Consider the following 22542-nt stretch of genomic DNA (forward strand, 5'->3'; position numbering starts at 1 on the left):
GCCACGCATCGCATCGCAAGCCTGAATCGCTCTGCCAAGAGCTCGCCTTTGCAGTACCCGAAGACCTACCCGCCCCCTTTGCGTTTCCCTCCCTGCAGAAATTCCTTTTCCGCGCGGTGGTCTGGAAGCTGAGCCCGAGCCCGCCCGCCGCTCCCGGCATCCCCCGCCTCGCGAGTCACGTGACAGCGGCGGCGCTGCACGAGCCCCCGGCAGCTGTCCGCCCCCGGGCGGGCGCGCCACAATCCTACAGGCTGCGCTGCGGCTCCAGCGGCCGGGGCGGCGGGTGGCTCGCAGGGCGCCGGCGGCCGCGGCCGGGACACCGCGGTGAGCGAGCGTGCCTGAGAGCGTCCTGTGAGGTAAGCGGCCGGTCCGCCGACGCTGCGGCGAACTAATTCGTCCCGGGATGCCCGGGTGCCACAGCTGGGGACGGCCGCGGGATGGGGCACGGAGCCTGGGGCTGCCTCTCCAAGACCCCGGGCGCTTCACTGGGCGACTGACCCGGGCCGCCCTGGCTCCCGGTGGATCAGCCGCACGGAAAAGCTGTGTCTTGGTTTCCCCTGCCGTAAAACCACCGGGCCGGGAGGGCGCATCTTCGCGGTTTTCTCCAGCCCCGAGGTTTTGCGAGTGTGTAAGTAAAGTCGAAGAGGAAGAAGCCGACTTTTGGAGTGGGAAGAGCCTTCCCCTAGGAACGCAGGAGCAAGTCTGGGGCTTTATTTTGTGCAAATCGCAGTCCTCTGGGAGACTGGGTTTCTCCTCTCCATCTTTAACGAAAAATGGTAACCCCTGCCTTGCCTCTGTCTTAGGACTACAGGGGAAAGCCATTTGACGAGGCAGAACCCTGGAGTCGAGCAGCCCTGGGTTCAAGTCCTAGTTCTACCACTTACTCGCTGTGTGACCTTGAGCTAGGTGGATACCTCACCTATACAAAGGAGGTAATAATAGTACTTAGCTCATAGGTTGCTGTCAGAATTAAGTGTAAAAGGCTTAGCAGAGTGTTGGGGCACAGAAGGCTCTACAGCTAGTGCTGTTAATATCAGTATTATTAAGTTAGTAAGCTAAAGTACACCACCCGAGAAGTTTTTATTAGGACAGTCGCATTTCAGTTTTATTTTTAGTCCTAATAATGGCGCTGTTTGGGTTTGTAGACGCTTCCCCTCTTCTCTGGGCCCTCTTTGCCTCCTCTTTTGTAATTGGCATATGAACCTGTTGTTCCTAACAAGTGAGTCAGGCTGGATGGGAACATTAATTTACTTGAGCAGATGGATATCAGATTCCTTCTGAGGGAAAAGAAAAGTGCCAGGCATGTGCTAACACCAAAAAAAATCACAGTAGGGTGATTGATTGCGAGAGCTGGAGGATGCCTGGGAAACCATCTAATCCAGCTGTCTCCTTTTGCAAATAGAGAAACCGGACCCAGAACTGGACTTTGATTTTGATCAGGATCCAACAATGTTGCCACTGGGTACTGGAGAGAATGGACCTTTCACCAAGCACTGTGTATTTTCTAAGTTCTAATTCTTAATTTACTCAGCAAGTGTTTATGAACACCTACTCTGTACTTGTACATCTACAAGGAGCTGGAGATAGGGCTGTGAATAAGACAGACTCCATCTCCAAGGGGCTTTTTCCATTGCTAGCTATGTGAGTTTGAGGTTATATAATACATACATGTAAGTGTGTGTGTGTACACATATATATATCCCTCTACCAGTTCTCAGTACATTTTATAATCACAATAAGTTCCATCTCCCAGTGAACTTGCCTCATAGCAGCTTGCCCCAAGGGACAGAAGCACACAGGCCAGAATTGTTTCATGACCCCTCCCAGCAGTTTTCAGAGCCCTTCTTGAAACCTGGTGGTATTTTGGAGACTGGAGAAAATGCTGCTTTGTCAGGGCTTTTCGGATCCAGAAAGATTTCCTTCTGGCCCAGAGTACTTGGATTTCTTTGTCTTTCTGGTTTCAAGCCTCTTATTGTTTTTAGATTTCTAAAAAAGAACAGCCTTTACCACACAGTGCCTTCATTTTGGTTTCCATGGTTATCAGGGGATTGTATTTTTATGATCAAGTAACTTAAGCAGTATGTAGTCAAGCAGTCATCAGTTCACTGAGGGTTTCTGTTTTCTGGTTTTTTGTTTGTTTGTTTTTCCAGTTGCAGTGCAGTTTACTATCCCCTCCTTTTTCTCTTTTCCTTCAATAAACATGCACTGGCAGCAGGGTCAAGACAAGTGAGAGTAAGTAGAAACAAATAAAAACATATATAGATTCTGGCCTAAGGCACTTCAAAATCTTTGTGGGAATAAAACTAAGGGCTTTCCATATGCAAGGGGAAAATCAGTGGGGGCTCTGCTAAAGGTGTAGGTGGGGAGTCCGCAAGAGCTCATGAAGGTAGGAGGGATAATGTCCTGGGCAAAAAAGACCACATACTTTTTAAAGAAGTGAAAAAAACCAAGTTCCTTTTCTGTGCTTCAGACACATAGTAATAATAGATGGTACAAGAAGCATTTTCTTCTGTAAGTTGTACAGATTTTGTTTGAAATGTCTGCTAATTTTTCATTATCCTCTGTTAGCTTAGTGATAATTAGTTTCCCACTCGTTAAAGTATTTGATATCATATGCATAAGGTATGTACACAGAAAGGCAGTTAAGATTTTATCTATTTCATTTTAACTTGTACATCTCATTTCACAAGTTGGGTTCAAATGCAGTCACATAGTTATTTTTTCCAAGTAAACTCCTGAGCATCCTAATACCATTAGTGAAAGGATTCCAAAGTTTCCCTCTTAAGCCTTCTAGGGGCTTACACAGTACAAAGGGGTTATTTTTTATTATCATTTTCTAGAGCAGAGAGCAGTACAGTGTCTGAGCAGTCCACCCACATTGTTATTTCTGACACAGCTATATGGTATCACTATTGAAGAGCTGTCCTGCATGGTACAAGGATGTGTGGTCACTGCTGCTCAACGCCCTTATTGGACCAGATCCCTGCCAATGTGATCCCATGCTTGGATTCGAAGGTTAGACCTTTTTAGTTTATGCTCATGTGCTTAGCCATTCTCTCCAGAGCACCTCACTCTGGGGCCTTGTGTTGAGCCTGACACCGGGCTGGGTTCCCTTAGTTGCTTGGGGAGTTCCCTTTTAAGGCATATGGGGCCCTTGCCTGCTAGCAACCTTGAGATCTCCATATTTCCAAACCTTTTATCAGGACTTGGGGCTTAGTCCCTTCTCTTCCCAACCCAACTCCCTTTGGCAAGTTGATTCCACATCCTCTCTGGGGTTCTGCCTAACTAGGACTCTCAGGAATGATAGCCATCAATAAGATACTACCCTTTGGACTTTGGGTGTGGACTTGGACTTGGACTTTACTTTTCCATATGTAAGAGGGGACCTTGGGTGACTCTGGGCAAAGCATAGATCTGTTCCCAGCAGACTGTGTCCTAAGAAAAGTAGGTATTCTGTTAGGAATTCGGCAGGGGATAGGGGTGTAGGAGGTGGGACAAGATTATAACTTATAAATGAAGGATTTTAGTTCTCTCAGTTTTTCTAAGAGTCAAACAATCAGTATGTTTATTTCATTGTCTTTGTTTTAAACTTTTTCTAACATGAAATATAACAGATATAGCCATGCAGGGGAAAACCTCACAAATAATAGTTTAACAAATACAGTAGAACCTCTGTAGTTGACTCCTCCCTCCATTGAATACCTCCTTAAATTGATGTAATTTTCAGAGACTGGACATGCACAACATGTACGTTATCAGTATAGTAGTCCTGGTTCCTTATGTTGACCACCTCTGTATGTTGACTAATTTGTTACTATTCCTTGAGTGGTCAACTTACAGAAGTTCTACTGTAATTATAAGGGAAAGACACATGTCATCATTATTCTGTCAAGAAATGGAACATTGGCTGGGCACCTATAATCCTAGTACTCTCGGAGGCCAAGGTGGCTCTGGATCTCCTGAGCTCTGGAGTTTGAGACCAGCCTGAGCAAGAGCAAGACGTGGTCTCAAAAACTAGCCAGGCATTGTGGCAGGCTCCTGTAGTCCCAGCTACTCAGGAGACTGAGGCAGGAGGATTGCTTGAGCCCCCAAGTTTGAGATTGCTCTTGAGCTATGATGAAACCATGGCATTCTACCCAAGGTGACAGAGTGAGAGAGACTCTGTTCTCAAAAAAAAGAAAAGAAAAGAAATAGAACATTGCAGGTGCCAGCTCAGTGGGTGGGGTGCCGGCCACATACACCCAGGCTGGCGGGTTCGAACCCAGCCCAGGACAGCTAAACAACAATGACAACTGCAAGAAAAGAATAGCCAGGTGTTATGGCGGGTGCCTGTAATCCCAGCTACTTGGGAGGCTAAGGCAAGAGAATCGCTTAGGCCCAAGATTTTGAGGTTGCTGTGAGCTGTGATGTCATGGCACTACCAAGGGTGACACAATACTTGATACCTTCTTCCAAATCATAACCTCTTCCTTCAGAAGAAACCACTACTTGATTTTTGTTATAATCATTTATTTGTTTTTCTTTATAGTTATTTCACCTATATTTGCATCCCTAACTTGTTTTAAAAATTCATTATGTAGAGAATATATTTTGCTTCTTTTGCTCAACTTATTTTCATGGCTAACAGTATTTCATGGTACAAATATATCACAGTAGATTTATTCATCCTATAATTGATGGATACATGTTGTTTTAAAGCTTGACTGCCAAACATCCTTAGACATTTTCTGTTGTATATGTGAACAAGTTTCTTTAGGTTATATATGTTGTAGAATTGCTTTGCTAAAATAATTTCTATGTGATTGTACTAATTAACTTTCCTACCAGCAGTATATGAGAGTTCCAGTTGCTTCATATCCCTGCAGATAGTTGATTTTGTCAGTTTTAATTTTTAAACTATTCTTGTGGGTGTATCATGATGTATCTCTTGTGGTTTTATTTGCTTTCCTTGGTTACTGCTGATTCTGAGCATATTTTTATTGATTAATTGGATTGCCTCTTTTGTGAACTGCGTATTGAGGTCTTTTGCCTGTTTCTCAATTTTTCTCTTTTGCCTGTTTCTCAATTTTTCTCTTTTTTTTTTTTTGTAGTTTTTGATATATTTTGGTTAGTGCTCCCTTGGCAGTTAGACATATTAAAGTATTTTCTACTCTGTGGCTTTCTTTTTGCCCTTTTAAATGGTGATGTCTTAGATCCTATTTTGAAATAGGGCCTGAATAATAACAGGGCCCGAAATGAGGGTTCCTATTCAAGTGATATATTGGGAAAAGTGCTCAGGAAAAGGAAGATGAAGGAAGGAGGATGGGGAATGGAAGGGAACAGCCCGGTGAGGTGGCAGTTCTCTGGAGAAAGGGACATCTGTGAGTTGTTATTAGATGACAAATCTGGGGGATGAGTGTGCCAGCCAGTAAAGAGCATCTGGATGAAACACCAGTAGAATTCTCTGCAGTCCATCTCTTGGCATTGTTCAGATACACTTGCTGCTTATGTCAAGTTCACTGTCTCCAGGTATAGCTTCTGCAGGATTCTGGTTAGTCACAATTTCTGGGAAAACTTTCAAGAGGAATGTTAATGAGATGAACTGCAATCCCTGCTGCTACAATTGGTCCAGATGTCTAATTAATACCTGTTTTGTTCATCCTCCACTATCCATTTTTTTTGCCCACAGGAGATAGGGTCTCACTGTGTTGCTGTGTTTCAACAGGCTAGTCTCAAATTCCTGGGCTCCAGAGATCCCCCTGCTTTAGCCTCCCAAGTAGCTGGACCACAGGCATGCCACGCATAGCTCATTCTCCATTTTAGTTTCCCCTCCTTTATCTCTTAAGTGTTTGATAGAACTCAGTGATGAAGCCACTTTGGCTTGGAGGTTTGTTTTCTTTTGCGATGTTATTTGTGGCCACAGATTATATGCCTTTAGGACTATTTATTTTTACATTTCTTTTTAACTTAGTTTTGGTAAGGAATATTTTTCTAAAAATTGTCCTTCTAAAGTTTTCATATTTATATAAAGTTGTTTACAATAGTCTCATTCATTCATTTATTTTTGAGAGTTTCACTCTGTCACCCCAGGTAGTATGCATTGATGCAGTGGCATCATAATAGTTAACTACAACTTCAAACTCCTGGGTTCAAGTGATCCTCATGTCTCAGCCTCCTAAGTAGCTGGGACTATAGACAGCCAGCTGATTTTTCTATTTTGTTAAGGACAGGGTCTTAGTCTTGCTCAAGCAGGTCTTGAACTCCTGACCTCAAGTGATCCTCCCGCCTCAGCCTCTCAAAGTGCTAGGATTACAGGCATGAGCCACCGTGGCTCTCATCATTTTACGATCCACTCTACATCTATAGAGATACCCCGTTTTTATTACGATTTCATTTTCATGCATTCTCCTTTTTTCCCTTTAGTTTCAATAGTCTTTTTCAAAGCACCAGCTTTTATCTTTATTGATATTCTCCATAGTAAATTTTCTATTTTGTTAAGTTCGGCTCTATTATTTTTACCTTCTACTTTCCTTTGTATTATTTTGTTCATTTTTTAACTTCTTGAAATAGATGTCTAGTTCATTAATTTTTCTCTTTTTTATTTTAACTCTATTTAAGGCTATACCTTTTTCTCCAAATACTGTTTCTGCAGGAGCTCACAAGTCTTGATATATAGCATTTTTTTTTTAATTTTTTTTTTTTTAGAGACAGAGTCTTACTCTGTCACCCTGAATAGAGTGCTGTGGCGTCACAGCTCACAGCAACCTCCAGCTCTTGGGCTTACGTGATTCTCTTTGCCTCAGCCTCCCGAGCAGCTGGGACTACAGGCGCCCACCACAACGCCCGGCTATTTTTTGTTACAGTTGGGCCAGGGCTGAGTTCGAACCCGCCACCCTCAGTATATGGGGCCAGTGCCCTACACTGAGCCACAGGCGCTGCCCAATATGTAGCATTTTTAACACCCTTGAGAATAGTTAAAAAATTAAAACTAAGAGGTGGCGCCTGTGGCTCAAAGGAGTAGGGCGCCAGCTCTGGCCAAAAACTGCAAAAAAAAAATTAAAAGTAAGGCTCGGCACCTGTAGCTCAGCGGCTAGGGTCCCAGCCACATACACCGAAGCTAGCAGGTTCAAACCCAGCCTGGGCCTGCCAAACAACAATGACAACTATAACCAAAAAATAGCTGGGCATTGTGGCAGGTGCCTGTAGTCTCAGCTTCTCGGGACACTGAGGGAAGAGAATCACTTAAGCCCAAGAGTTTGAGGTTGCTGTGAACTGTGATGCCACAGCACTCTACCAAGGGTGACATAGTGAGACCCTGTCTTAAAAAAAAACAAAAACTAACAAAATTAAGTATTTACAAGAATATGAAGCAACTAGAACTCCTATATGCTGCTGGTAGGAAACGAAATTGGTGCAATCACTTAGAGTCTAAATATTTTCTAATTTCCATTGCACTTTTTCTTTTGACCAATAGGTGTCTAAGAAATGTATTTCAAAATTTTCAAACATATGAGTATTTTCTAATTATCTTTTATTAGTTGATTGTGGATAATGAGTTTGTTCCATATAATTTTAACCTTTTGGAATTTTTGATACTTCTGTTAGAGTTCTGTTTATGGTCAGTTTTTTGTTTTTTTTTTAAGTAAAGAAAAGGGTAGACTTTAATCTTTATTTACAGGACACTGCAAGATATGAAATTCCACATAGAAATAAGAAACCCTTTCAGAGGATAGGCTCCAGACAGTATGTATGTACAGTTTGGAACTGTTCAAGTATAGTTTTGTTGTAAAAAGTGCTACAATAACAAACCACGTTTAAAAAGAGTTCGTAGTAGAGAAATAGTAAGACAAACTTATACCAAACGCAGTACACGACAACTTTGTGCCTCAGCTATACAATCTAAAAGTTAAAAGTCCCAGGAGCCCCATCCTGAACTTGGAACGTATAGCCTTCAGAGGTAGCTTCTGGTACTACATTTTGATCCTCCTCTTCCTCTACAGAGAAATACTTCTCAATCAAGTTTAATGAAGCCTTGTACACAGACTCATTTTCATGGTTTTGTAGAGCTTCAATTTTGTCGAAACCTCCACATTCTTCAATCATTATACTAAGATTCTCAGTTTCACCTAGTTTTTCAGCAGCCTGAAAGATATTTGAAATGGCGTCCAGAATAACCAGAATAATTTTGGTATCTTTTGCAGTTAAGAGGTTCATCAATGGTTCTATTATGCCACAATGAACAAGGTATACGATCTGTTCAACTGTTCCACCACGTGTATAGTTGGTCACAGCCCATACAGCTTCCTTTTATGTCTTAAAGTCTGCCTTAGAGAGAACCCCAACAAGTAATGGGACTAGTCCATGATTCACAACTTGCTGTATCTGGTCCTGACGGCCAGCTGTGATGTTTGACATTGTCCACGTAGCTTCCTTTTGGATGTTAGTTTCGGGGTTGGTCAGCAGGCAGGGAAAGACAGTAAGTGCTCCTGCATCAATTACAACCTGAGTCTGTTCATCTGTCCCAGTGACAATATTCCCTATGGCTCTTAGTGCAGGAGTCACAATTGGCAATTCAGTAGCTCCCAAAAGCTTCACAAGTTGGGGCACAACTCCTGTTTTCACAACCATTTCAGTCCATTCATTTGGACCATCAGTAAGGTAAGAAATAGCCCAGCAAGTATCTGCTAATACCTCTGGATCATCATGATGCAGGAGACACACTAAAGTAGGAAGAATCTGTTCCACAGCATCTAATGGGGGTATAGGATTCTTGTTGCAACAAAGGTTTGAAAGTGTCCAGGTAAGATTACGTAAGTAACCACATGATAAAGATGACATATCAGGAATAGCTAGAAGAGGCAACAGTGGGTCAACGGCACCATACTTAACTACTAAGTCTCAGAAAACTGAACCATCACCTGCAATTCTTCCTAGAGCCCACATAGCTTGTTCACTGATATGAGCATGGGGAGACGCCAACAGAGAAATGAATGCTGGAGTAGCACCTCCATCTACCACAGCCTTAGTCTGTTCTGATGTCCCAGAAGCATGTTGGTTAGTGCCCAAGCAGATTCAAACTGAATGGGACTACAATCAGTTCTACCCAAGAAGGACACAAATTTTGGGATCAAACCAGCTCGGATTATATTGTCGATGGGAGGCTGTTTTTCTCTAGAAAGTAGTTTCCCGGCAGCCTGAGTAGCTTGGAGCTGGTTTTACATATTGGTGCTGTTTATAACTTTGACAGTGTCATCCACAGACCAATTTACAGTACCCTGGTTGTTTCGGTTTTCCTGCAGTGGAGAAGTAGCATCAGCAGGAAAAGAGCTTACACTTCTCCTTCTCAGCATCTGGTCATCTTTATTAGCTTTCCTCACTCCACATTAACGTCTATTCGGCGTTGCCTCATTTCTGTACTGTCTTTTCCCTTGTTCTTGAACCTGTTAAGTCGGGCAGCTGGTGAATTAGCATTCTCATTGGTGGACATGGTTATGAGACAAAGGGAGAAAGCTGCACAGCTAGCTCAAGCTTCCACAGGAGGTGGTGCAGGACTCAGAATATCTGGGTCGGCTGCCCTGGAAACGTCCACTGTAGCTCAGGCAGAACACGGTGTCTATGGTCAGTTTTTATTCATGTTCCATTTGTGCTCCAAAGTAATGTGTATTCTACAGTTATTGGATTCAATGTTCTACATAATGCCACTAGATTAACTTTATCAATCATGGTCAGATCTTCTTTATACTGATTTTGTTTTGTCTATTCTAGTAATTATAAAAAGTATTAAAATATCCACGTGTGATTATGAATTTGTCCATTTCATCATTTAATTTTTTGCTTTATATCATTGAGCTCATTATCAAGTGCTCATTAACAAATATAAAGTTTTATTTTATTTTTATTTATTTATTTTTATTATTATTATTTTTTTGTGTGTGTGGTTTTTGGCCAGGGCTGGGTTTGAACCCACCACCTCAGGCATATGGGACTGGTGCCCCACTTCTTGAGCCACAGGCGCCACCCCATATAAAGTTGTTATATCTTTTTGGTGACTTAATCATTATGAAGTTGTCCTTTTTATCTCTAGCAAATTGTTTTGTTTGCCTTGCACTATATTTTATTTGATAGTATAGCTATACCATGTTCTTTTTGTTAATCCATTAGTCTATGTAAGGAATTTTTTTTTTTTTTTTTTTGGAGACAGAGTCTCACTTTGTCTCCCTCTGTACAATGCTATGGTATCACACCTCACAGCAACTTCAAACTCTTGGGCTTCAGTGATTCTCTTGCCTCCTCCTCCCAAGTAGCCAGGACTATAGGCACCTGCCACAATGCATGGCTATTTTTAGAGACGGAGATCTCCCTCTGGCTCAAGCTGGTCTCGAACTCATGAGCTCAAGCAAACCACCTGCCTCAGCCTTCCAAAGTCCTAGGATTACAGGCATGTGCCACTGCACCCACCCTTACTCTTCTTAATTGGGCTTCCTCCCCAGATGAACTCTCCGAGTTACCTCCATTGCTGGCAAAAGTGCTGGGATAGTCTGACTGTCCACTTTGGGTCAAGTGTCTGTGCTGTGAGGTAGGGCACTATCAGTGGCAGCTCCACCAGGACTACGTAGAATAGGAGTGGCGTTCTCTAAGGAGCCAGGGAGGAAAGGGGTGCTGGGCAGACAAAAGTATAGCTGTCAGTCAACTACGTTGAGTAATGTCTGGAAAGCGCTGCAAAGAAAGAAGGTTAGAAAGGTTGCATTTGGAATCCACTCAAAGGAGGAGGATTCCTCCTGTTCATGATCTCGCTGACAGGGAAGGAACAGTTTGGTCAAACAATTCCATCACCCACCAACCCCTGAGCCCTTTCTTGTTGTCAGCTGAGGCCATCTTTGTTGTTCATAGCAGCAGAGGTGAGGGAGCTGTCCAGTATGTACTCAGTGTGTCAGCCCCAGTTCTTACTATTCCCGTATACCTTTCCAAGAGAAACTTCTGTATCCACAACTCCTGTTTACGTAGGGGCAGCCCTAGATAGCCATGTTTACCTTCATAAAATGTTGCTCCACTCCTACCCCATAGTCATAACTTACCAGACTGTCAGTGCCACTGTGGCACCCCATCACCATGCAAATAAAACAGCCAGGACACAGAAGTACAGATTCTTGCAAGAGGTGGACTTCCCATATGTGCCGGGAAGCCCTGAGTAACCTGTGCTGTGACTTTTTATTGAAACATTTTACAAGTGTGGGGGGCTATAGGCACTACGAGCTTAATGAGCTTAATGATCGCTAAGTGCTCTTTCCCCGTGGGCTGACTCCCACCCTCTTGCACCACACATGTTCAAGGTATAACACCTGCTTGCTGTTGAGCGACCTATCTTAACTCATTAATGCATGCAGTTGCTTGAGGGCTTGTCTCCAGGCTGCAAAACATCTCTATGCTGGCTAGGAAATTGTGCCACTCCCAGCGCCTCCCTCAAGAACCAGTGACCACTCCTATAAGCCTCGTGCTGAGTCTCCTACACCGGACCAGTAAGAACAGGTTCTGGGAGAACCTGTGATGGGACCTAGAGAAAAAAGATGCATAGTCTTTCAGAAATGTGAACTGAGGACAGCAGAAGGATGTGTAGCTACTGGGATTGAAGCTTCAATGGTTTAGGGAAGCCATGAGGTGATATTAGGCCATGAGATGAGTAGTCCTGACTTGCTGATGTTATCAGGAAGCATAAGCAATGAGGTAGAGCAAAGTTTGTGCAGATTCAGTACATGCAGAAGGAGAAGCCCATGCAGAATGGCCGAGACGTGAGGAGTGAAGACAAACAGACTCCAACTGCAGAAGGCTCAGGGCTGCTGTGGCTCCAGACTTTCTTTGCTACTAGACTCTGGGAGACCAGTCCTAATGTGCTCCTATGCTGAATTTCCTTAAGATATGTGAATCCTAGTAAATGTGGAATGTAAAGGTCTTAGCAAAATAACTAAGAAAATGCCACAAAAGCTATGTTAACTAGTGTGATGAAAATGTGTCAAACGGTCTATGAACTAAGTGTATGGTGCCCCGTGATCATACTAACGTACACAGCTATGATTTAATAAAAAATAAATAAATAAAAGATCCTGCCATCCTTGGTAGCTGGTGTTTACCTTATGATAACCCCTCCCTTGTTTGCACTTGTTATCAAGAGACTCCCTAGCTCTGAGAGGTTTAGAGCTTGGGGCGAGTGCCCACACGGGTGAATTTCTGTTGTGCTGTTCCAGTCATCCTGTTCTGAATAACAAAGCTTACTCTCTTTGCTATTGGAATGTCCGGAGCTGCAAACTGTGCTGGCTCAGTTACAGTAAAGAATCCTCTACAGCCTCTGCTTGGCCTGTAGTGAGTGTCTGCACTGTAGGCTGGAGGTGGAGGCGGGGAGAATCAGCTCTATCTACTCCCTCTCTCACCTCTATTCCCTACCTCACAATAAAAAACCCTTGCTTAGATTATTGGCTACAATCAGTCCTTTTCTAGCACGTGGAGAGGGTTGGTTTAACTGTGACAGAAAGTAAAATAAAAGGCGTTTAGGGAAAGAAAAGAGTCGTAGGAGAGAGGGACTTCATCACCATCTGTTGTGTTTGCTGTGTGCCAGGCAGTGTTAACTGCTTTCCATCCATTCTCTCATTTCGTCCTCAGAACAACTCCCTAAGGTAGTATTATCCCCATCGTTTGCTGAGACTGAGAATGGTCTGACTCCACTGAATGTGTAATTTCTTATGTAAAGTAACAATCACCTCAAGCCCAGAGTGATTAAAGAGGAATGGCTGGGAAGTAGTCTGTGGCTGAGTGGGAGGCAAGAGATAGTGGGGAGGGAGCCCGATCAGATGGTTTCCTCTATAGACCAAGCTGCCGAGGAGGCTGGAGGAGGGGCCGTCGCATCTGAGTTGGCGTGGCTCACTTCAGCTTGGTGTTTATTCCTTGTTACTGCTGCACTGCTTCTTGGTGCCTAAGAGAGGTGCCTAGATTTTCATAGATTCTGGCTTAAGGTTCTAAATCTTTGGGACAGAGTACTGCTTTGTCACATCCAACTCAGACACTTTGTGATACTCATGCATAATAATTGCAGTATTAAATTTATTCTTATTTTATGAGCTCTGCATTTATGTATGTGTGATGGTGAGAGTAGATGGTCCTATACCATCAATTTACCAATCAGGAACCCCAGTACTCTGAGAAGGGAACTAAGAGGCAGGTTGTGATGATGGAGAGACTTTGGACTTAGCCCAGGTTAGGAACCCCTGCTGTGCTGCCTACTAAATAAAAAAAAACAGTGGCTATTTATTCCTGGAGGTTGGGGATGAGAATACTTTGGGGTTGTTGTAAGTGCTCATTGAGATGACATAAAAAGCACCTGGCAAGTAGTAAGTGCTCAAAACACCCTTCCCTTCCCTTCAAAGATACACAGTGATTTTGTGTGAGAATCAGGACTAAAACTCAGGTCTTGAGATCCTTCCCCTACCCCAGTCTCTAAGGTGAACCAAAATGAACAATCAGTGCATTGAAACGGGGAGACAGGGTCTTTATGGCTCCAAACCCGCTCAGAAAGCACCATCAGAACACAGAACTCTGATTGTCATCAAATTTCAATGCTGAAAATAAGAAACAGCTGGTTATTTCTCTCTCTGAAGCAAGCTTAGGTTTGAAGAAATGCTGAAAACCCCACCTGAGATTTTTCATTTTCAAAGTTTTAAGTTTTGTCTTATTTCCAATAGTGTACGTAGATGTAGGTATGCGTATGTACAGGGCTTTTTTGTGGTTTATAGTGTTTTGCTTTCGACTGGGCACAGTGGCTCACCCCTGTAATCCTAGCACTTTGGGAGGCCAAGGATTTGCATTACCTGAGCTCAGGAGTTCGAGACCAGCCTGAACCAGAGCAAGACACACACACATACACACACTAAAAAGAAAAACTAGTCTGGCATGGTGGTGGGTGCCTATAGTCTCAGCTCCTCAGGAGGCTGAAGCAAGAGGATTGCTCAAACCCAGAAGTTTGAAGTTGCTGTGAGCTAGGACTCTACACCACTCTACCCAGGGTGACAGTGAGACAAAAATAAAAATAAATAAATAAATTTTGGGGTTAGGTAAAGTGCTCATGTCTGTAATCCCAGCACTTGGGAGACCGAGGTGGGTAGATTGCCTGAGGTCACAGGTTCGAGACCAGCCTGAGCCAGAGCAAGACCTCATCTCTAAAAAATATCTGGGCCTTGTGGTAGGCACCTGTAGTCCCAGTTACTTGGGACGCTGAGGCAAGAGGATTGCTTAAGCCCAGGAGTTAGAGGTTGCTGTGAACTGTGACACCATGGCACTCTACTGAGGGTGACAAAGTGAGACTCTATCTCAAAAATTAAATAAAATTTTGCTTTCTAGTACTTTAGAATAGTTTCAAACTAAAATCCACAAACTAGGGAAATGTACTTTGAAGAAAGACTTTAAAAAAATTTTTTTTTTCTTTTTTTGCCAGGGCTGGGTTTGAACCCGCCACCTCCGGCATATGGGACCTGCGCCCTACTCCTTGAGCCACAGGTGCCGCCCTTTAAAAATTTTTTTATTTTGAGGCAGAGTCTCGAGCTGTCGCCTGGTTAGAGTGCTGTGGTGTCACAGCTTACAGCAACCTCAAACTCTTGGGCTTAAGCAATTCTCTTGCCTCAGCCTCCCAAGTAGCTGGGACTACAGGCGTCTGCCACAGTACTCAGCTATTTTTTGGTTGCAATTGTCATTGTTGCTTAGCAGGCCGGGGCCAGGTTCGAACCCGCCACCCTAGGTGTATGTGGCTGGTACCCTGCCAACTGAGCTGTAGGTGCTGCCGAAGAAAGATTTTTAAATCATTGCCTATTATAGCTGCTCAGTGAACACAGTTTGTCATTATTGAAAACTGGTGCTTTGGCTCGGTGCCCATAGCACAGTGGTTATGGCGCTGGCCACATACACCGAGGCTGGTGAGTTCGAACCCATCAGGGCCTGCCAGACAACAGTGACAACTACAACAACAACAACAACAAAATAGCAGGGTGTTGGGGCGGGTGCGTGTGGTCCCAGCTACTTGGGAGGCTGAGGCAAGAGAAATCACTTAAGCCTAAGGGTTTGAGGTTGCTGTGACCTGTGACGTCACAACACTCTACCGAGGGCAACATAGTGAGATTCTGTCTCAAAAAACATAAAAATAAAAAAAAATAAAACCGGTGCTTTGTATGCCTCCTAATGTTGGAGAGGAGATCTTTTTTTTCCCCTCTGTCAGTAGTAAGTAGAGTTCTGAGGTGCCTTAGATACCCCCGTTAATTTTTAATTAAAAACTAAATTCCCTTGGGCGGCGCCTGTGGCTCAGTCGGTAAGGCACTGGCCCCATATACCGAGGGTGGCGGGTTCAAACCCGGCCCCGCCAAACTGCAACAAAAAAATGGCTGGGCGTTCTGGCGGACGCCTGTAGTCCCACCTACTCGGGAGGCTGAGGCAAGAGAATTGCTTAAGCTCAGGAGTTGGAGGTTGCTGTGAGCTGTGTGAAGCCACGGCACTCTACCGAGGGCCATAAAGTGAGACTCTGTCTCTACAAAAAAAAAAAAACTAAATTCCCGCCACTTTGAGTCTAATACATCCTCTCATAGGTAGAATGAAAGTGTGTTTTCTTCCTTGTACAAACATGAGACATGAAGGAGGAGTTAAGTCACCTGCCCTTGAGATTAGTCAGTCCAAGAGAGGCAGAGCCCAAACAAGAATGTGAAACCTTTTGATTCCTTTTTGTCTTTAAGTCATTTCAGCAAGGGATAGGGCCTTTAGTGCTGGAACTCTGGCAACTCTCCACTGCCTCCAAAAGAAAGTGGAAGCCTTTACCCTTGGCTAAGAATGTTCCTTGGGAACTAACCTAGGTGGCCTTTCTCAGTGACCCCTTCAGACTCCCAGAGCTGCAGCCAAACTGTATTTCTTACTGTGTCATAAGCCCAGCTGGCCATTTTGACTTTTACTGACTCTGTTTCCTCTTCCTGCAGTCCCCTTTCTTCCATCCTCTGGATGCTACGGCATATGCTTATCTTGACGTCTAGCTCAGATACCACCTCTTAAATGAAGCTTGGCTTAGTGGTTAAAAACACAGTCTTTGGCGTCAAGCTCAACTTAAGTATCTCTGCTCCTCTCCAACAGAGTGAGTTGGAGCAAGTCAGTTGTCCCTAATTCTCTCAGGCTGTAAAATTAAAACTATTACTTCCAATCAGTGCTTCTCAAACTTATGGTACACATAAGTTCCCTAGGGATCTTATTAAAAATGCTGCTTCTGATCCAGTAACTACAGGGTGGTGCTCAAGATTTGGTATTTCTAACAAGCTCTTAGGTCCTACAAACACATTTTGAGTTGCAACAACAACTTAAAAGTCTTTATTAGATATCTCTAGAGTCTCTTTGGAAAACCCTTAATACCAAGGGTTTCCCTTGCTGACTCTTCCTCACCCAGCTCCAAGTGCAGATCCTTGAGGAATATTTGATGAGATCTTGAAAGAATAAAATGAAATAATGCATAAAAAGCTCTTCAAATGGTGGTATTTAGTAAATGGTGGCTCCTGCTCTTTTGTTGCCTTCATATTACTCCTGGCAGATTTCCCTAGCTGGAGATCACTTTTTTTAAACAAAGCCTTTCCCTCTAAGACACTAAGCATTTTTCCCCTTGTATTATGGGTTTTGGTTGGGGGGTGGGAATTGGCAGATATAGCTTTGTCTCCAAACTTGAGATTAGGGTCTGTATCTGATTCCCCACCTACTCCCTCAAGGTACTTACCTACCGCCTGGTTTTTTGTTTTGTTTTGTTTTTTTTTTTTTTTCTTCAAGAGATGGGGTCTCATGGTGTTGCTCAGGCTGGACTCGAACTCTTGGGCTCAAGCAATCCTTCCACCTCAGCCTCCTAAGTAGCTGGGCCATCATGCCCAGTTACCACGTGGTTTTATAGACAGTAAGTGCTGAATACCTACTTGAGTTTTATTTACTTCTGTTTCTATTCCAGAGGGATCTGTGTGGCAGTAGGGAGCCTAGCTACTGATTCGAGTAGTCTCAGCTTTGCAGTTATACCAGGTGATAAGGGTGATTATTCACTTAGCTAGTAAATGTTTATTGAGCACCTACTATGGGCCAAGCATGGTTCTAGACATAATGCAAAGCAGTGATACAAAGTCTCTGCCCTCAGGAACTTACATTTGACTTAGGGACTTACATTTGACTTAGGGAGATGGACAGTAAATAAAGAAAAACATAAATAAAATCATAAGCTCTCCATGGGCAGAGGATTATTTAATTCATCCCAGTGAGTGGGTATTTAGGCTGTCAGCTGGCTCCTCTGGACTTACTTGTCCTGTTTCACTCTTCACGTGGTTCATCCCTGTGGTATAACTTAGTAATTCCTTGTGTTCTCATTTACCCTACAAACCCACACGCACAAAAGCATGAGTAAGCTATGTTGATGTCATTGGAGATTTTACGGGGGAGCCAAAGAAAGGGCTTCACTTTACACACCATGGTAGACAACTTAAAAGTCTTTCTTAGACATCTCCAGAGTCCCTTTTGAACACATTAATATGAAGGGTTTCCCTCGCTGAGCCTTCCTTCCATTCTCAGCTCTCAAGTGCAGATCCTTAGGAATACTTTTATTCCTGACTCCATCCTGCCCACCCTTCTAGATGCTCAGCCAACTAAACGGCCAATGGAACCCACCCCTCTCAGAAGCAATGGGAGTACAGACAGTGAACAAAACAAAGCAGCACTTTCCTTCCAGTGCCTGAGACGTGCAGGGTTCTGTACCGCTTCTATGAGTGTTCACTCCCACGTTCTCCTTTGCAAGTCCTTTTCCATTTCATGCCCTTTAGATGTTAGACTGGTCAAGGACTTATTCATCAAACCTGTTCTCTCTCTCCACTTTGCTGCTAGTGATCTCATCCCATACCATAGCTTTAAATGTCATTTAGATCTGTTCAAATGTCACTTCCTCAGACACCTTCCTTGACAATCCTGTCTAAAATAGCATGTGCGTACACAAACACCCTTATTCTGCTTTATTTATCTTTGTAGTATTTATGTTAATATCTCTTTAATTTACTGTCTGTCTCTGAAGGTAGGGACTTGGCCTTGTTTACTGCTTTTCGGTACTTGGAACAGTATCTGCCATCAATGAGTATTTTTAAAAATTGTGATTTTTTTCCCTTGGAAATTCTCAGAATCCTCATGGATTGCAGGATAGCCTCATTACTGGCCTCAGTTTAGAGGTGAGGAAATAGGCTCAGAGAAGTTGAAAGACTTGCCCAAGTCACAGAGCTAGGAAGCAGTAGAGCCTGCTTGTTTAGAACCCCGTCCTATGGGCCTCACCTCTCTAGAGGGTGGCCTGCACTGAGACCGGAGACACCAGGTGGTCCAGAGACATGGATGCCTCCAGGGTGAGGTTGGGAAGGTGCCCAAGAGAGTTCTCACACTCTTAACACATAAGAAGTGAAGCAGTTTTGAGGCCTACTGCAGGATCTGTTCTCTCCCATCTCTGACAAGTCCCTACCATTGTTTTTCTAGTTCTTTACAGGCATCACACTCCAGGTGCACAGGCCCTGGGGGACATTCGTTACTTTTAATTCCACACTCGGAGGCCCCAGTGGCAAGAAGGATGTGCAAAACTTGAATGCATTTAAAAAAAAAAAAAAGTTGTTACCTGGTTATAGAAATCCCTGTTGCTGCTTGGATCTCCACGGATTAGTGTAAAGGTATAGTAAATAAAACCAAATGGAACAGTAAGGAATGTAACATTTGAATAAAAGCAGATCCTCAGCTGAGCCCAGAGCGGTATGAGGGGAAAATTGTTGGCCTCATTCTAGAGTCAGACTCCCAGAATTGAGGACACAGACATGTTTGGGGGAAGACAAGTCCTAAAGGGTGGAAACCAACCTGCTAGGAAATCCTCCTTTCCCTGAGCCACCAGCTGCTAGACCTTTTTCTTCCTACTGCAGGTGGGCTTCTCAGAACTCCAAGAAAACTGAAGCCTCAGTAGTGTTTCTGTGTCCGGTACCTTTGCCCCAATCTCCTAAATACTCTCACATCAGCCTGAGGGAAAGAAACCAGCATACAATATTTGCAAAATTGTGAGTTTCTGCCCTAACATACACAGTCTGACAATTAAGTTCGCAAACTTGCTACCATATGCTTAGGGTGGCAGCACTGTACAGACAACTCGGTAAGGTTTCATAACCTTGGTGTATCAGTGCCTCACAGCTGTGTTCAGATCAACATGTGGTATCTTGCTGAGTGGCATTCATTGTCATTGTGTGTTTTTGTGTGCCATTGTGAGAATGTCAAAGCTTGAATTAGAGCAACATACATTAAATTTCTCGTTAAACTGGTCAAGAGTGGAAGTGAAATCAGGGACATGTTAGACCAAGTTTATGGGGGTAATGCCATGAAGAAAATTGCAGTCGATTAAACAAATGGAGTAAACAGTTTTCTGAGAGGAAAGAAAGTATCACTGAGAAAAGAAGTTAGGCACCAATAATGAGCAGAGCTGATGAAAACATTGCAAAAATTTGTCAGGTTGTTCATCAGAATCATCAGCTGACTATGAGAAGCATAGCAGACCAAGTAAACATCAATAGAGAAACAGGAAAATGTTAACTGAAAATCTTTGCCAAATAACTCATGGCTCTTGCATCATGACAATGGACCAACTCACAAGGCACTGTCTGTGAGGGAGTTTTTAGCCAGTAAACAAACTTTATTGGAACACCCTCCCTAGTCACCTGATCTGGACCCCTGTGACTTTTTTCTTTACCCAAAGATAAAGTAAATATCAAAAGAAAGACATTTTGGGCGGCGCCTGTGGCTCAGTGAGTAGGGCGCCGGCCCCAAATGCTGAGGGTGGCGGGTTCAAACCCAGCCCCGGCCAAACTGCAACAAAAAAATAGCCGGGCGTTGTGGCGGGCGCCTGTAGTCCCAGCTGCTCGGGAGGCTGAGGCAAGAGAATTGCGTAAGCCCAAGAGTTAGAGGTTGCTGTGAGCTGTGTGACGCCACGGCACTCTACCCGAGGGCGGTACAGTGAGACTCTGTCTCTACAAAAAAAAAAAAAAAGACATTTTGATAACATTCAGCACATCAAAGGTAGTATGACAGCAGCTTTGGCCATTCCAAAGCAAGAATTCCAAAATTGCCTTAAAGGATGGAGTAGGAGGCTCAGTGCCTATGGCTCAAGTGGCTAAGGCGCCAGCCACATACACCTGAGCTGGCGGGCACCGATAGTCCCAGCTATTTGGGAGGTGGAGGCAGGAGAATCACTTGAGCCCAGAAGTTCGAGGTTGCTGTGAGCTGTGATAGCATGGCACTCTACCCGGGTGACAGCTTGAGACTTTGTCTCAAAAAAAAGGATGGAATAGGAGCTGGTGTTAGTGCATAGCTTCCCAAGGGGAGTACTTCAAAGGTGACTGTAGTGATAGTCAGCTGTGAGGTATATAGCACTTTTTCTAGGATGAGTTCATGAATTTAATTGTCATATCTCATGCACAAAGAACCTAATTGGTCACTGTTGTGATTTGAATGTATCCCCCCAAATTTATGTGTTGGAAACTTAATCCCCAATGTAACAATGGTGGGAAGTGTTTAGGTCATGAGGGCTCTACTCTCATGAATGGATTAATTCCATTATAAAAAGGGCTTGTGGGGTGGGTTCTCTGTCTTCAGCTATCTGAAAACACAGAGTTTATCCCTCTTGCCCTACTGCCATTTGAAGACACAGCAACAGGGTCCTTACCAGCTGTCAGCACTTTGCTCTTGCACTTCCCAACCTCCAGAATTGTGAAGTAATACATTTCTGTATAAATTAATCTGCTTCAGGTATCCTGTTACAGCAGCACAAAATGGACTAAGACAGAAAATGGTAATGGAGAAGTGGAGTATCGCTAAGACAAATACCTAAAACTGTGGAAGCAACTGTGGGGAGCTCTGTAATGGGTAGAAGCTGGACAGTTTTGAAGTGAGTGCTAGAAAAAAGCCTATATTGCTGTAAATGGAACATTAAGGACAATTCTAGCAAGTGCTGGGGAAGAGAAGGGCTGTAGGGAATGCCTCATTCTTACAAGATTTGAGTGGTTGCAACAGTAAGATATTCTGAAGAGGTATCAGAAATGAAGAGCAAAGTATTGGAAATTAGAGGAAAAGTCATTCTTGTAAAGTGGCAGAGAACTTTGCTGAATGGTCCATGTCCTGGACTTTATGGAAAGCAGGGTGGCGCCCATCGCTCAGTGGGCAAGGGCAAGGGTGCCAGCCATATACACCCACTGGGTGGAGGGTTTGAACCCAGCCCAGGTCTGGTAAGCAACAATTACAACTGCAACCAAAAAATAGCTGGGTGTTGTGGCAGGCGCTTATAGTCCCAGCTACTTGGGAGGCTGAGGCAAGAGAATCGCTTAAGCCCAGGAGTTGGAGGTTGCTGTGAGCTATGATGCCACGGCAGTCTACCCAGGGCGACAGCTTGAGACTCCGTCTCAAAAAAGAAAAAGAAAAAAATCATGGAAGGTAGCACTTAAGTCTAGGATATTTGACAGACGATATCTTCAAACAGCAAAGCACTGGGTATGCTGTGTGGCTTCTCTTAACTGCTTACAGTAAAATGTGAGAAGAGAAATTATTTAAAGATAATTTATAACTAAAAGAGAAACAGAACATAAAGATTTGGAAATTTTTTGATTTGATCACATAAAAAAAAGAGGTTTGGGGGCGGCGCCTGTGGCTCAGTCGGTAAGGCGCCGGCCCCATATACCAAGGGTGGCGGGTTCAAACCCAGCCCCGGCCAAACTGCAAACAAAAAATAGCCGGGCGTTGTGGCGGGCGCCTGTAGTCCCAGCTGCTCGGGAAGCTGAGGTAGGAGAATCGCGTAAGCCCAACACTTAGAGGTTGCTGTGAGCCGTGTGACGCCACGGCACTCTACCAAGGGCGGTACAGTGAGACTCTGTCTCTACAAAAAAAAGAAGAAAAGAGGTTTTGGGAGAGAAAACTAAGGGTGTGGCTCATTAAGGAGATGAGTGTGGTTAGAAGGAAGCCAGGCACTACTCACTAAAATGATGAGCCAATGATTAATTTCAGAGATTTTTCTTTTTTTTTTTTTTTTTTTGTAGAGACAGAGTCTCACTTTATAGCCCTCAGTAGAGTGCCGTGGCCTCACACAGCTCACGGCAACCTCCAACTCCTGGGCTTAAGCGATTCTCTTGCCTCAGCCTCCCGAGTAGCTGGGACTACAGGCGCCCGCCACAACGCCCGGCTATTTTTTGGTTGCAGTTTGGCCGGGGCCGGGTTTGAACTCGCCACCCTCGATATATGGGGCCGGCGCCTGACCGACTGAGCCACAGGCGCCCCCCAATTTCAGAGATTTTTCAAGGCTATTCTTCCCATCACCAGTTTAGAATGCTAGGGCCACGAGGCCAGACCTGTATAAATGGACATGCCCAGGGCAATTTTGGGACTTTGGGGCTCTGCTTCCAGCTTTCTGCCACAGCACTGCTCGGCCATCCCACCTATGGCTCAGGCAGGCACAGGTGCATGGTGATGTCCATATGG

At 44.1% G+C, this 22542-nt stretch overlaps 1 protein-coding gene and 1 pseudogene across 5 annotated transcripts in view; one reads left to right on the forward strand and one right to left on the reverse strand.

Annotated features, from left to right (window-relative positions):
• Window positions 1-226: 226 nt before the first annotated feature.
• Window positions 227-22542, forward strand: part of FBXO10 (F-box protein 10) — a 67411-nt gene continuing 45095 nt past the window's right edge. Inside the window, exons 1-2 of one of the 4 annotated variants that reach the window (XM_053568529.1) lie at window positions 227-356; window positions 2897-3015. In XM_053568529.1, coding sequence (XP_053424504.1) covers window positions 2941-3015 — 75 coding nt within the window. In that variant the 5' untranslated portion in view covers window positions 227-356; window positions 2897-2940. Of the gene's footprint in view, window positions 357-431; window positions 629-2154; window positions 2233-2896; window positions 3016-22542 lie in introns of those variants that run through there. The other 3 variants (XM_053568537.1, XM_053568556.1, XM_053568519.1) reach the window with 3 other exon arrangements.
• Window positions 7603-9477, reverse strand: LOC128569891 (importin subunit alpha-1-like; annotated as a pseudogene). The gene has a single exon (XR_008375477.1). The product of XR_008375477.1 is annotated as an importin subunit alpha-1-like (transcript).

Source organism: Nycticebus coucang, chromosome 2, assembly GCF_027406575.1.
Source record: "Nycticebus coucang isolate mNycCou1 chromosome 2, mNycCou1.pri, whole genome shotgun sequence".
NCBI lineage: Eukaryota > Metazoa > Chordata > Mammalia > Primates > Lorisidae > Nycticebus > Nycticebus coucang.